Source organism: Hyperoodon ampullatus (assembly GCF_949752795.1).
Source record: "Hyperoodon ampullatus genome assembly, chromosome: 15".
NCBI lineage: Eukaryota > Metazoa > Chordata > Mammalia > Artiodactyla > Ziphiidae > Hyperoodon > Hyperoodon ampullatus.
In genome coordinates this window covers 2,542,416-2,555,134 of record NC_136928.1, presented here as the reverse complement: position 1 = coordinate 2,555,134, position 12,719 = coordinate 2,542,416, and the positions used below count along the sequence as shown (strand labels likewise).

The 12,719-nt window shown below is 32.9% G+C and overlaps 1 protein-coding gene across 1 annotated transcript; it reads right to left on the bottom strand.

Annotated features, from left to right (window-relative positions):
• Window positions 1-10,717: 10,717 nt before the first annotated feature.
• Window positions 10,718-10,966, bottom strand: LOC307064285 (short coiled-coil protein; the record flags this gene model as incomplete). Its single annotated transcript, XM_079720765.1, has 1 exon — window positions 10,718-10,966. One exon carries the CDS (start codon window positions 10,964-10,966, stop codon window positions 10,718-10,720), a length of 249 nt encoding a protein of 82 aa, XP_079576891.1.
• Window positions 10,967-12,719: the final 1,753 nt, after the last annotated feature.

Below are 12,719 nucleotides of genomic sequence, written 5' to 3'. Positions count from 1 at the left end.
ATTAAGAGAGGCTATGAGTGTATTACATGGAAATAAGGCCTATTTGCCCTCTCTAGGGTGAAGGTGGTCAATCCTGTCGGCTTCAAATACTCGGAGTTAATTAGCTCTTTGGAAAGGATTCCTGGCCAGGATTATAGTAGTTATTTGTTTCCTGCTGTACATGAACCCTAGCTAACATTTCCTCAAGAATAGACTTGAATGATAGTTTTATTTATAGAGGGAAAATGGACAAAGAAAAAGTCAAGATATTTTATCTGCAAAAGAATAGTTATATATATCATAAAGTATACTAACTATCAACTCCTGGTTGCTGTACAAAACCTGGGTAACAGCAAAGATCCCAGTTTTGATATTTGTGACACAAAACCAGTTGATGACAAATAACTTCCATATTCTCCAGTGTAGTCAGTGTTACACACTGCCACTTTAAGATGAATATACCATAATGGAAAATACTCCAAGAAAGTTCATGTGATATTTGGCATATTTGAGATTGAAAAAATTTTTAAGCCATTTCAATTTTGAATCAATGAACATGTTTAACAAAGTTGTATAAAACTGTACTACACAAAGTGTGATCCATGGACTGATGACAGTTTCTGAACTGTTTGTGATTGGTCCACAAATGGATAAGTATAGAATATCAGGGGAAACACTAAGAAAATTTACAGCAATTTGATATTGCTGAAATTTTTTATTGTATTTTATAAAACATAAGTCTGAAATAAATTAGAAATTGAAAAAGAAATCTACACCACAGATAGTTTGAGGAGCTCTAGAGACAGCAAACTAGTCACCATTTCCTCATTTTATGATTAGACATTGCTAATCACAGACTTGATTAAACCATTCCTTTATTACTGTTTATGTAGGCTTTGTCCATCATTTTTCTATTATTAGTAACTCTGCTCTACAATCTTTGTACATTGACGTTAGACTGTCTTGAAATTTCTTTAGGGAAATGGTGATGGGTCAGCTAGTGACTTCAAAGTTAGCTCCTTCTCCTTACCGAGTTCCATGTGAGGAACTCAAAAAAAGAGGTTATTTTGCCAAAAATGTGGAGTTCTTGTGCATTAATTCCCTTAGCTACATGGTTGACCCCAGCTGAAAAACCAATATGTATTTTCTCTTATTAGTAACAGATATAAATTAATTAACAAAACTTACTTTGTCCCTTAGCTTCATCAAAGGTATAATGAAGTCAGGTTCATGGTCACATGGCTTGATGAGGACAATTCCCATATTTTTTCTATCACCTGTTATCTTTACCACTCATTCTTAACAAATCTGGGTTTTAAATCCTGTTACTGGCCCCCATGGACTATATAGAGTCTCCATTTTGTTTTCAAAATTATGTAGCCTTACATATTTAATCTACATCTATCCCTTTACCCAATAACTACTTTTAGAGAGCTCAGCATTAGCTGGGTCCCACAATGAGTGCTGCAATTACAGCAGGAAAAAATGGCAGAGACCACCTCTGTTGTCAGGACTCTCGCTATGTAACAAGGAAAAAAAATGTTAACAAATAATTACACACATTATAATAGAAGAAAAGGGACTGATTAATTGAATTTTAGTACAAGTTATATGATGGAATAATATACACAGTCACCCCTTGTTGTTTGTGTGGGATTGGTTCTAGGAATCCACGTAGATACCAAAATCCAGGAATTCTCAAGTCCCTTATAAAAAGGGTAAAGTGGTATAGTATTTGCATATAACGTACACACATCCTACGATATACTTTAAATCATCTCTAGTTTGCTTATAATACCTAATACAATGTAAATGCTATATAAATAATTGTTCCAAAATATACTTTTTAGAAAAAGTAGATTATCAGAACAACATATCTAAAAATAAAAGTTATATTCTTGCAATTTGATGTATATCAATGTAGAGAAAATAATATTTGAAAGGAAATTTATCAAAATGTTAACTATGTAATAATCTGTGTGTTTGAAAGTAATTTTTCTTGATGTCTTTATACTTTTACAAATTGTTTTAATATTTTACAATAAGCTTTATGAATTCTACAAAAGAATAAAGGTTAGTTAATTTTGAATGACTTTTTTTTCTAATTTTTTGTTCTTTGTCTTTTAATTATATGTTTTTGATGAGGAAGATTTTAACTTATCAATATTGTTTATAATTTCTACCTTTGGTGTCACACATAGAAAGGCCTCCTCTGGATTAAATTCTATATTAACATTTATAGTCTAGTAATATTTTTGGATTCGTGTTTTACTATTAATTCTTTAATTATTTTGAAATTTATGTTGATGCATAAAGTGAGGTAAACATCTTTTCTCTCCCCAAAGAACTGGTCAATTAGTTTGACACCATTTATAGAGTAACTTGGGTATTTAATGCTAACTTGGTATTTAATACCATCTCACTGATATTCTAAATAGTTACATATTCTGGTTTATTTCTAGGCTTTCTGTTCAATTTCCTTATTTAGTTTTCCAATTGCCAGAATCATACTATTTAGATTATCTTAACTGCATAGATAACTTTTATATTATTTAAGACTAGCCTTCAGGTATTCTTTATATTTTTCTTCCAATTTTAAATTTTCAATCACTTTTCCCCAAAATCAATCATAAATATTTTCCCTGGAATAAAATACATAAAAATTATTTCAGAGAGAATTACCACCCATTTTAATATTGAATTTCGAGGAATTTTAGAATAATTTTTTAAACTTTATAAAGAATGCATAATTAGGATTTTAACTTGAATTGAATTAAACTCAATTAATGTGGGCTTCATTTTCATATATTTCACATATTTCATACTATTCAGTAATAATAACAAGCAAATCCTTTTAATTTATTGACATCAATAGGGTATTGTTATCCCTTCCATATATGTCTCTCATTTATTGTTATGATATTTTATGCATATTACAGTTCTTGTTATTGTACTTGAGATATTTATTTTCTATCAGTTACCTATTATTTAAATACTGTTACATGCACAATATTTTAAAATTGTGTCAGCAATTAAATGACAAAGATTTGCTAGTTAAATATTTAAATGAGTATTTTTTTTGTATTTTTTATAAGCTGTGGAAAAGTTTATACAGCAGAACCAGTTCCCCTTTTTTCTTATCTTTCTTTAATATAAATATCTCTTTTTTTAAAATTTGGTATCTGGCTATCTCTTTTTCTGACTTTTTCCTCTAGCTTTAGATGTGTGGTTTCACATTTGATCTACTGTTCTTTTATCCCTTGAGTCATTTTATCTCCCTACAAGGAGCCAGAGAAAAAAAATGCTTGTTTCCCCTTTGAACACTGGATTTAAAAATTAAATAAACCATTATTAGCACAACCTCACAGCATGGGATTCGGTAGAGTGGCACCATAATTAATAGATGAGTGCAAATTAGTTCAAGGTCTCAGGAACAGGTCTCTAAAATGTTGAAAGTTCTAAGAAACATAATTGAGGCTTATATTTAATTGTTTTAATACAATCCCTATCTACTATTGAGATGTAGTAATATAGTCAAAGAACTCACATGGAATAGCCACACATACCATTCCCAAGGATAGCTTCATGTTTGTTTGTTTCTTCAAGTACTTGATGCATACAATAGCAATTAACCTTTTTCTAATGTTGTGTAAAATTCAAACAATCTCAAAACTTACATAGCTGGAGATCAAGTGATTTAGTTTTGCTTTGTGTCACTACTTTTACTAAATAATTATTTATAACCTTTCTATGTGCCAAGAACTGTTCATATTACTAAGGACATCACAACAAAATCTTGGCCTACTAGAGTTTTTATTTCAAGGGTAAATCATAAATATATAAGCACAAATATTTTGGATAATGATAAGTATCTCTTAAAAGTGTCTACAAAACAAGTCTATCAGATAGAGTGTGACAGTTGGGGGATTGTTGCTACTTTAGCTATGATTGTCATATGAGGCCTCTCTGAGAAAGTGGTTTTTTTCAGGTAAATGTTGAAAAGAAGAGAGTCATGACAAGAGTATTCCAGAGGGAGGACAGAGTAAATGCACAGACCCTAAGACAACTATAAGCTTGGCCTCCTCCAGGGACTGGGAAACTACCTTTCTGGAGCATAATAAATACGGAGGAATTGATAGGAGTTCAGAGAGATAACCAGGGGTGTGGTCTATCATGTTGGACGTCACTGAGCTGGAATGGTGGTTTCCCTCACAAACACCATGACCTATCAATCACAGTATCTCGTTGTCCACCTAATAGGTAGTAGATGCTCAATAAATGTGACTTGAAATATAGTCTCTCAAGAGGAGAATACATCTTTAATTATAGCTATTGTTTTAAAATATAAACGTATAAAAACTAACATTGAAAGTTGATTATGAGTATTATTTTCTTCTGTGCAGCAGAACACATGGCTCAGAAACTGTTTTCCTCTTTTCTCACACATTTTAGAAAATGAAATATAATTAACTCTTGGTAAGAATTTTCTTTTTGGCTAGAAGAAAACATTAGCAAACAAAATTAAATTTCCCTTAAAAATTAATTGTTTCATAAAGAAAAACCCAAACTTTATGGAGTGTTCCTATTTCCAAGAATAATGAGTCACATTTTTATTCAGTTAAAAACTACTGAACAACTGCAGTGCTTTGAAATTTCAAGAACATCATTTGCATTCAATTTATGACTGTCCTCTTTATCCTACTCCCATTATGTTTTTTCTTAGCTTTTCATGTGTTAGATGATTCATCTCTTTCTGCTTATCCTTACTAAGAGAATGTTTTATTACAGCTCCCACTACCACCCTCACCATCCCTGTTACTACTATGTGTCTCTAATGAGAGGCTGGTTATCAGTTATTATACTCTAGCTGCACCAGTTATTATAGCACTGAATACTCCTACATGATTAGTAAAATACAGCTAACCTAGAGCTCCTCACATGGCTCCTGATGTCCCAGCCCCTTCCCTGAACCTCCCTAATGTCTGCTTTCAAAAGGGATGATGCCAGACCCCCAAGACCTTGTTCTAACATCACAACCTGAATCTGCTTTAATTCATTGGTGACTATGATGTGCAAAATATTTTAAATATTACCTCTGCTTCTATGAATCAAGCACCCACATTAGTAGGCAATGTGCTAAAAGCTTTAACTATATAATCTTATTACAAGAAAAAAAAATCAACATCCATTTATAGTTGGTGTTATCTCCGTTTTAAAGATGAGAAAACTAAAGCTCAAAGGATACTGTGACTTGCCTAAGATCACATTGCCAGTAACTGGCTTGACTAAAATTAACCCAAGACTGTCTGATTCAAACACCTGCATTGTCAACTAGGGCTTTGTGTTTTTGGTAGCAGAAGGTATGTGGGTACCTTTGGTACATGTATATGTGCTCTTTACCTGAGATAAAATGAAAAGCAAAATATTTTTGCCAGTCTGAAGTCTACTGTATTTGGGAGGGACTTTTAGAGAAGGCTGATATCTACAGGGTAGAACATTTCATGATTAGCCCTCAGGTTTTCTTTGTAAAATTCTTGCTTCTGTTCTGAACTCTGTTCAGAAAGTTTAATGCTTATGGAGAACTATTTCCCTAAAGACATAACAATATTTCCCCTGAATTGGAAGCTGAGTAAGTCTGTTACAGGGCCACTTTGTTGTTCTGCGGTCAGTTTATAAATCGGTCCCCAAAAAGGGGTTATTATGTTGTCCAGGTGATATATTTTAAATATCAAGGGACAATTGGGTTCATCTGTGCTGTGGAGTCAAAGGGGAGCACAGATGGCACCCATGGGATGCCCTAGGGTACATGTTTTTACTACTAGGATCAAGAGTAACAGTAATATAAGACCACTGCAACACTACACAGTTGGAACAACTAAGGGTTCAGATCTGTTAGGACTGAAGGCTTGGTCTATCCCACTGTAAACAGGTCTGTGATCAGTTTAGGTGCTTAGTGAAAATAGAAGCAATCTTTAGTCGCTATTAGATAAGGGAAATAATAAATTCTCTCTTGAGTAGTCCCAGAATTAAGGACTATATCCTATAAATATGTTTTCTTCCTTCCCATACATGTGTGTATGTGTGTTGGGAGACAGACTTTTTCTTTTTAATTTCTCTCATTTTACCCATTGTTGAATAAAATGGGTTTGGCTACCTTCATGACTTAGTCAGTAGTTTGCCTATATACAGGTGGTATTCAGGCCGAAGTAAGGAAACACGAATCTCCCACAGATAATGGTGACAACACAACATGATTTGGATGCCTCCTTTTGGTGATAAGGTGAGATATTTTGCTTGCAATATGAGATTGTTGAATTGTGATAGGCAAGACCATTGTTTTGAATTGAAAAAAAACATACCTTGATGTTGAACAACCAAAGTTTTAGATTGTAGGTAACATTAATAATTTTTACCCATTCATCACTGGAATATCCTTTTATGTTTGGCAACTGTGTTTAAGTCTTCATGGGAACCAGAATCACCTGTCCCCTATAGAAAGAGAGAAAACACCCTTTCTTGCAACAAAAGGGCAGGCAAAGCATTTAAGCCTTAACGTTTAGAGACACATTCTGACCCTGACATGGGAGTTAGTGATACATAGATGTGGAAATATCATAAACTCAATTTTGGTGATGGTGGTGATGGCAGCAACATCAGCTTTCCAGATGCAACAGTGCATAAGGTGACATCCTGTATCCTGCACATTAGCATCAGTGGAGCAAGCTAGAACATCCAGCATTTAATGAGAGTGGCACTGGATAGATCTCATAGTGTATAGTTGCTCTTAATTTCAATTGTTTTCCAAATATGACCTTAAGGATACCTGGTGATTCTGTGTGTTACTTAATAGCCTTTCAAAAAATTTCAGGTTTTCTATTGCTTGCAATTAAAACCTCTAGATGATACGTTGGATTTTCCTATTATATTTGGCCATTTCAGTACAGATGTGGAAAGATAATGTCATATTAAACACGTTGACAGTAATTGTCATCATGGACAGGGAGCTCCTGTTATATTCTCACTTTAAATATTTATTAGAACTCCAAATACATCATTAATGATTTCTCTAGAGAAATATGACAGCCTCCAGCTAAAGTAGAAAAGTAAATTCTGATAAAATGAAACCAGTCCAGAATGTTGCTTTAATCTATTTTTTTCCCAGTGACCATGAATGTTTAAGGCTCTTTCCTCCTTAATTTAAATTCCTGAGTTTAGTTTCAAATAATATCCTGGTAAAAACATTTTTTATTCCTATATAGTTGAGGCTTCCAGTTATAATGAACCTGAATTTTAGTGTGTGCAGTGGAATTTCCGATTAATGAGATTAAAGAATCTGAGCTCTCACCTCTTTCTCTTAACTAGATCTCACAAATGATTTTTAAAGGTTAACTCATCACTGCTTCAGGGATCCATGTTTCAGGTCTATTGTCATCTCATTACTGAAGTAGATTTCATTATATGCGGACTCATTATGAGGTCCAAAATACTATGCTATCTTCCATCCTTTCTCTAATATCTGGGGTGCTATAATTGTTCATTAAACAGCCAGCTTTGACAGACTTGTACTTTATTAAGTAGCCCATTAATCTGCCTGCTTGGCGCTCTGAATAACTGTATGTTAATTTCTATTGACCTTGATTTTCCTGTTTTATATTTTCAGCAATTTGTGTGCACAATAATGACATGATCATCAAATTCTGTTATTGTTTTTATATCAGATATCTCTCTACTAGAAAATGTTTACTATTCATCACTAGTTTTTTTTCTTCTCGAAAGAAATAACTGCTTCATATTTGGAGCACTAAGACATCATTAGTAGTGCCCAAAGAAAATTATTTTCAATGTCTTTCATGAAGGATTTATTGGCTGTTTTGTATTATGCTCTGCTAAAATATATAGTTGGAATCTGCCTCTTTAGTTGTTGTTGTTGTTGTTGTTGTTCTATTTAACTGGAAGAGGAAGGGGCTGAATTCTGTGGATCCCTAATTTAAAAACCTCAATTCCTTTTAAAAGACTTTTGTTGTTAATCAGTTTTCACTACAAAATTATACATATTTATGTAAAGGAACTAAATTTTAGAAAAGTACAGAAAAGCAAGTAGAAGAAAATAAAAATCATCCACAGTTCCCTGAGAGATAGCAACAGGTATCATTTTGGTGTTTACCTAAATTTTCTCTCTCTTTATCTTCCATCTATTCACATATTTATTCATTCCTTCAACAAATGTTTTTTTGTGTGCATACTAATGTCAGGTTCAGTTCCTGGCAAAACAGTAGTAAACGAAAGAGATTTAAAAAAAAAAAAAAAACCCTCTGTCCTATAGGGTAGATAATCTGAGACACAGGTACACAAATACACACATAACGTCCTAATCCATATTCTGTTAACAACATGCATGGTTAGAATTTTTGCGTCATAAAATATTTAAAAAATTGTATTTTTAAAATTGAATTAAAATAAAGGAGTAATGTAAAATCAACAATTTAAAAGTGTACAATTCAACAGCACTTGACACATTCACTTTATGACCATCACCTCTATCTAGGTCCAAAATATTTTCATGACCTCAAAAGAAAAATCTCATATCAAGTAAGCAGTCACTTTCTTTTCCCCCTCCCCTTTGCTTCTGGAAAATACAAATCTGGTTTTTACCTCTGAATATTTCTGAATATTCTTAATATTTTATATTAATGAAATTATGCAATATGTGATGTTTTGTGTCTGACTTTTTTTTTACTTAGCAAAATGCTTTTGAGGTACATCCATGTACTAGCACATATCACTTCATTCCTTTTATGGCTGAAAATATTCATTATATATATATATTATATAATATTTTATCTGTTCAACATATGATGGACTTTTGTGTTGTTTCCATCTTTCAGCTGTTGTGAGCAATTCTGCTATGAACATTCATGTGCAATTGTTTAAGTTCCTATTTTAAATTTTTAGGGGTTTTTACACAGGAAGAAAATTGCTGAGTCACATAATATTTCGGTATCCAACTTTTTGAGGAACTACCAAACTGCTTTGTTAGTGGCTGCATTATTTTACATACCCATCAGCAATGTACAAAGCGTTCAATCTCTTTATATCCTTTTGAACACATTTTCAATTTTTAAAACTTATAGTCATCCTAGTGGGTGTGAAGTGATAGCTCATTGTGGTTTATATTTGCATACCCCTGTTGACTCCTAATATTGAACAGTTTTTCTTGTACTATTTCCTATTTGTATATCTTCTTTGGAGAAATATCTACTTTAGTCCTTTGCAATTTTTTTTTTGAAACAGCTTTTTATTAAACAGCAAAGCATAATGGCAACACAGTTTTAAATGTTTAAAAATTAGGTCACAAAGGGATGCAAAATGTTTGCAGTATGACTATTATATATTCATACAGCTAAAGTCATCAAATCTTAACACCAATACAAACATTAATATTATTCCATGATCAGCCTAAATTTAATAACCATAAACTATATTAGTGGATCTCTTTTCCTATTTAATATTTTAACATTACTTCTGATAGATTTCTTTACTAAATTGAATGTACAAACTAAATTTTAAAAAAGTGTTAAATGACTAAAACTCTGCAAACCAGTAGTTGAGTTTACAGAAAATTCTGGGAGAAGTAGTGAGATAAAATACTGAGAAATCAACAATTAGTATACATGTAAAACTCTCCTATTTTATTCATGATTCTGATACTAATACCTTTTTAAGGGACTTTGCAAAGTTGATCATCTGGGTACTGCAAATAAACCTGAGACCATATTTTATTCTCTTCTAGGTGTGGTTTACATAAGGTTAGCCAAACTTAATCAATTTTCTTATATATCCCCCCCCCCCCAAATCTAATCTGTGCCAGAGATAGCACAAATCTGGAGTAAAAACATTTGGAGTTGGTTACAAGTACTTACCAAGTATTAAATACTTCTCCTACCCTATTTCTATATTTCCTTAAAATTTTCTATTTCAAACACACACACAACCAGAGCTCATCTTTTCAGGTATCAAGTGGATTATTTTGTGCAAAGGAAGTTTTTAACAACAAATCTTCCCAATACGATAATTCAGTTTCAAAGAAAAATCTTCATCTTTATAGCCCTCGTTTTCAATTGATTAAACAGAAACCAACTATCCTATCTTATTACTAAATATAACAAATAAGCCCTAAACTGAGAAAATATCTTATTTTGGTTAAGTTTCAACAGAGTTCGGGCTACTCCCTTAGATGACTAACTACTGAAATTACTCTTTACAAATGTGAAACCAATTTTTTCCTTAGGGGAAGGAAAATGGGAAGAAAGCAAATGGAGAAGAGGCACACGATGGTGGACAGGGTATATAAAGCTGTGCATTCAGTACGTGATTTTGGTCACTTTTTCACAACACGGTGGTTATTTTCTTGTATCTCTAACTATGCCTATAAGAAAAGACAATGCTAAACCTATAAATCAAAGCAAATTTGATATAACATTCATTTTCAAGTTTCAAAAGTATATGCATTTCTAATTATAAAGTCTCTACAATACCTTTGCACATTTTCATAGACTAACATAATACACAAACTCATGGAAGTCTTCTGTTACACTCTTAATTTTGCTTAGATCTGACATTATCTTCATAAATACTCAGTGAAGCCATAAACAAAAGTACTATAACTTTTGGAATCTATCCAAGTTTTAAAGAAAAAATGATCAGCAGCAATTCCATAGACATAAGGGATATCAATCCCTTATTTTCTTTTGCTTTTTGTGTCAGTTGTTTGAAAAACACTAGAAGCTGACATGAGGTTTTCTATATATTGTCCAAGAACTTGGTTTTCTGATTTTAGCTTCAGATTTTCTTCCTTAACTGCATCTACTCTTGCAGAGAGATCTTCAAGGGTGTGTTGGAGTTCCAACACTTGACTAATAAGTCGTGTTTTCTCCTCCAGTTCTACCTGATTTTCAGCATCAACTGCATCCATGTCAGCATTCATCATCTTCGGTAACAAACTTTTGGGCCTTGGATACAAAATTCTTGATGAATGGTCTTTTGAGGCGCCGGCAGGGGGGAGGGATCGGGAGGACACCTCAGGCCTGGACACTCGGACCAACTGGCTCCGATTTTTTAATTTAGATTTTTGTCTCTTGTTCTTGAGTCATGAATTCTTTATATATTCCAGATACTAGACACTTATTATATACATGATGTTGCAAATATTTCCTCCCATTATTTTGGTTTTTTTTTTTTTTTTTTTACTTTTCTTGATAATGTCCTTTGATACATAAACGTTTTAAATTTTGATGAAGTCAATTTATTTTTATTTTATTTTATTTTGTTGCTCATGATTTTGGTGTCATATATAAAAATCCATTGCCAAATCCAAGGACATAAAAATTTAACCCTATATTCTTTTCTAAGAGTTTTATAGTTTTAAGTTTTATATTTAGGTATCTGATTCATTTTGAGAGAATTTTATGTGTATCAGGCAAGGTAGGAATCTAACTTCATTCTTGTTTATCTTGGAAAGTCTTTATACCCCCTTCACTTTGGGAGGAGAATTCTGATGGATATGGAAATCTTGGTTGACAGATTATTCTTTCAGCAATTTAAAACTGTTGTCCCCTTTTTTTCTGTCCTTCATGGTTTATGATGCAAAGTTGACTATTAATCTTATTGAGAATCGCCTGTATGTGACAATCACTTCTCCCTTGATGATTTTAATATTCTCATTTTGTATTTGAGTTTTGACAATCTGATTTTAATGTGTCTGCATAAATTTTTTAGTTTAACTTTGCTAAAATTTGTTGAGATTCTTTGATGTGTATATTCATGTTTTTTAATCAAATATGGAGAGTTTTCAGCCTTTATTTCTTTGAGTATTATTTCTGCTAATTCCTCTCTCCCCCTCTATTTCTGAGACTCGCATTTTATATATGTTAATGTGATTGATTATGTCCCACATGCCTCTTAGACAGGATAATTTCAATTGACCTATCTTCAAGCTTGCTGATTCTTTCTTCTGCCTGCTCAAATCTACTATTAAAATGATCTAGTGAGTTTCTCATTTTAGTTATTTTAGTTTCCAGTTTGAGAATTTCTGTTTGGTTTCTTTAAAAACTAATTATAGTAAATTATATATAACATAAAATTTATTAGCTTAACCTTTTTTTTTTTTTTTTTTTTTTTTTTTTTTGCGGTACACGGGCCTCTCACTGTTGTGGCCTCTCCCGTTGTGGAGCACAGGCTCCGGACGTGCAGGCTCAGCGTCCATGGCTCACGGGCCCAGCTGCTTCACAGCATGTGGGATCTTCCCAGACCGAAGTACGAACCCGTGTCCCCTGCATCGGCAGGCAGACTCTCAACCACTGCGCCACCAGAGAAGCCCATCTTAACCATTTTTAGGTGTACAGTTCAGTGGTATTAAACTAATTCATAATGTTGTACAATCATCAACATCATCCATCTTTATAACTCTTTTCATCTTATAAAGCTGACATTCTATACCCATTAAAAAATAACTCCCTATGACCTCCTTCCCCCATTCCCCAGCAACCACCATTGTACTTCTGTCTCTAGGATTTTGACTACTCTAAGTACTTCACATAAGTGGAATCATAGAGTTGTCTCTATATGACTGGCTTATTTCACTTAGCATAATGTCATCAAGGTTCATTCATGTTGTAGCAAATGCCAGAATTTCCTTCCTTTGTAAGGCTGAATAATATTCCATTGTATGTGTCAGTGGAATT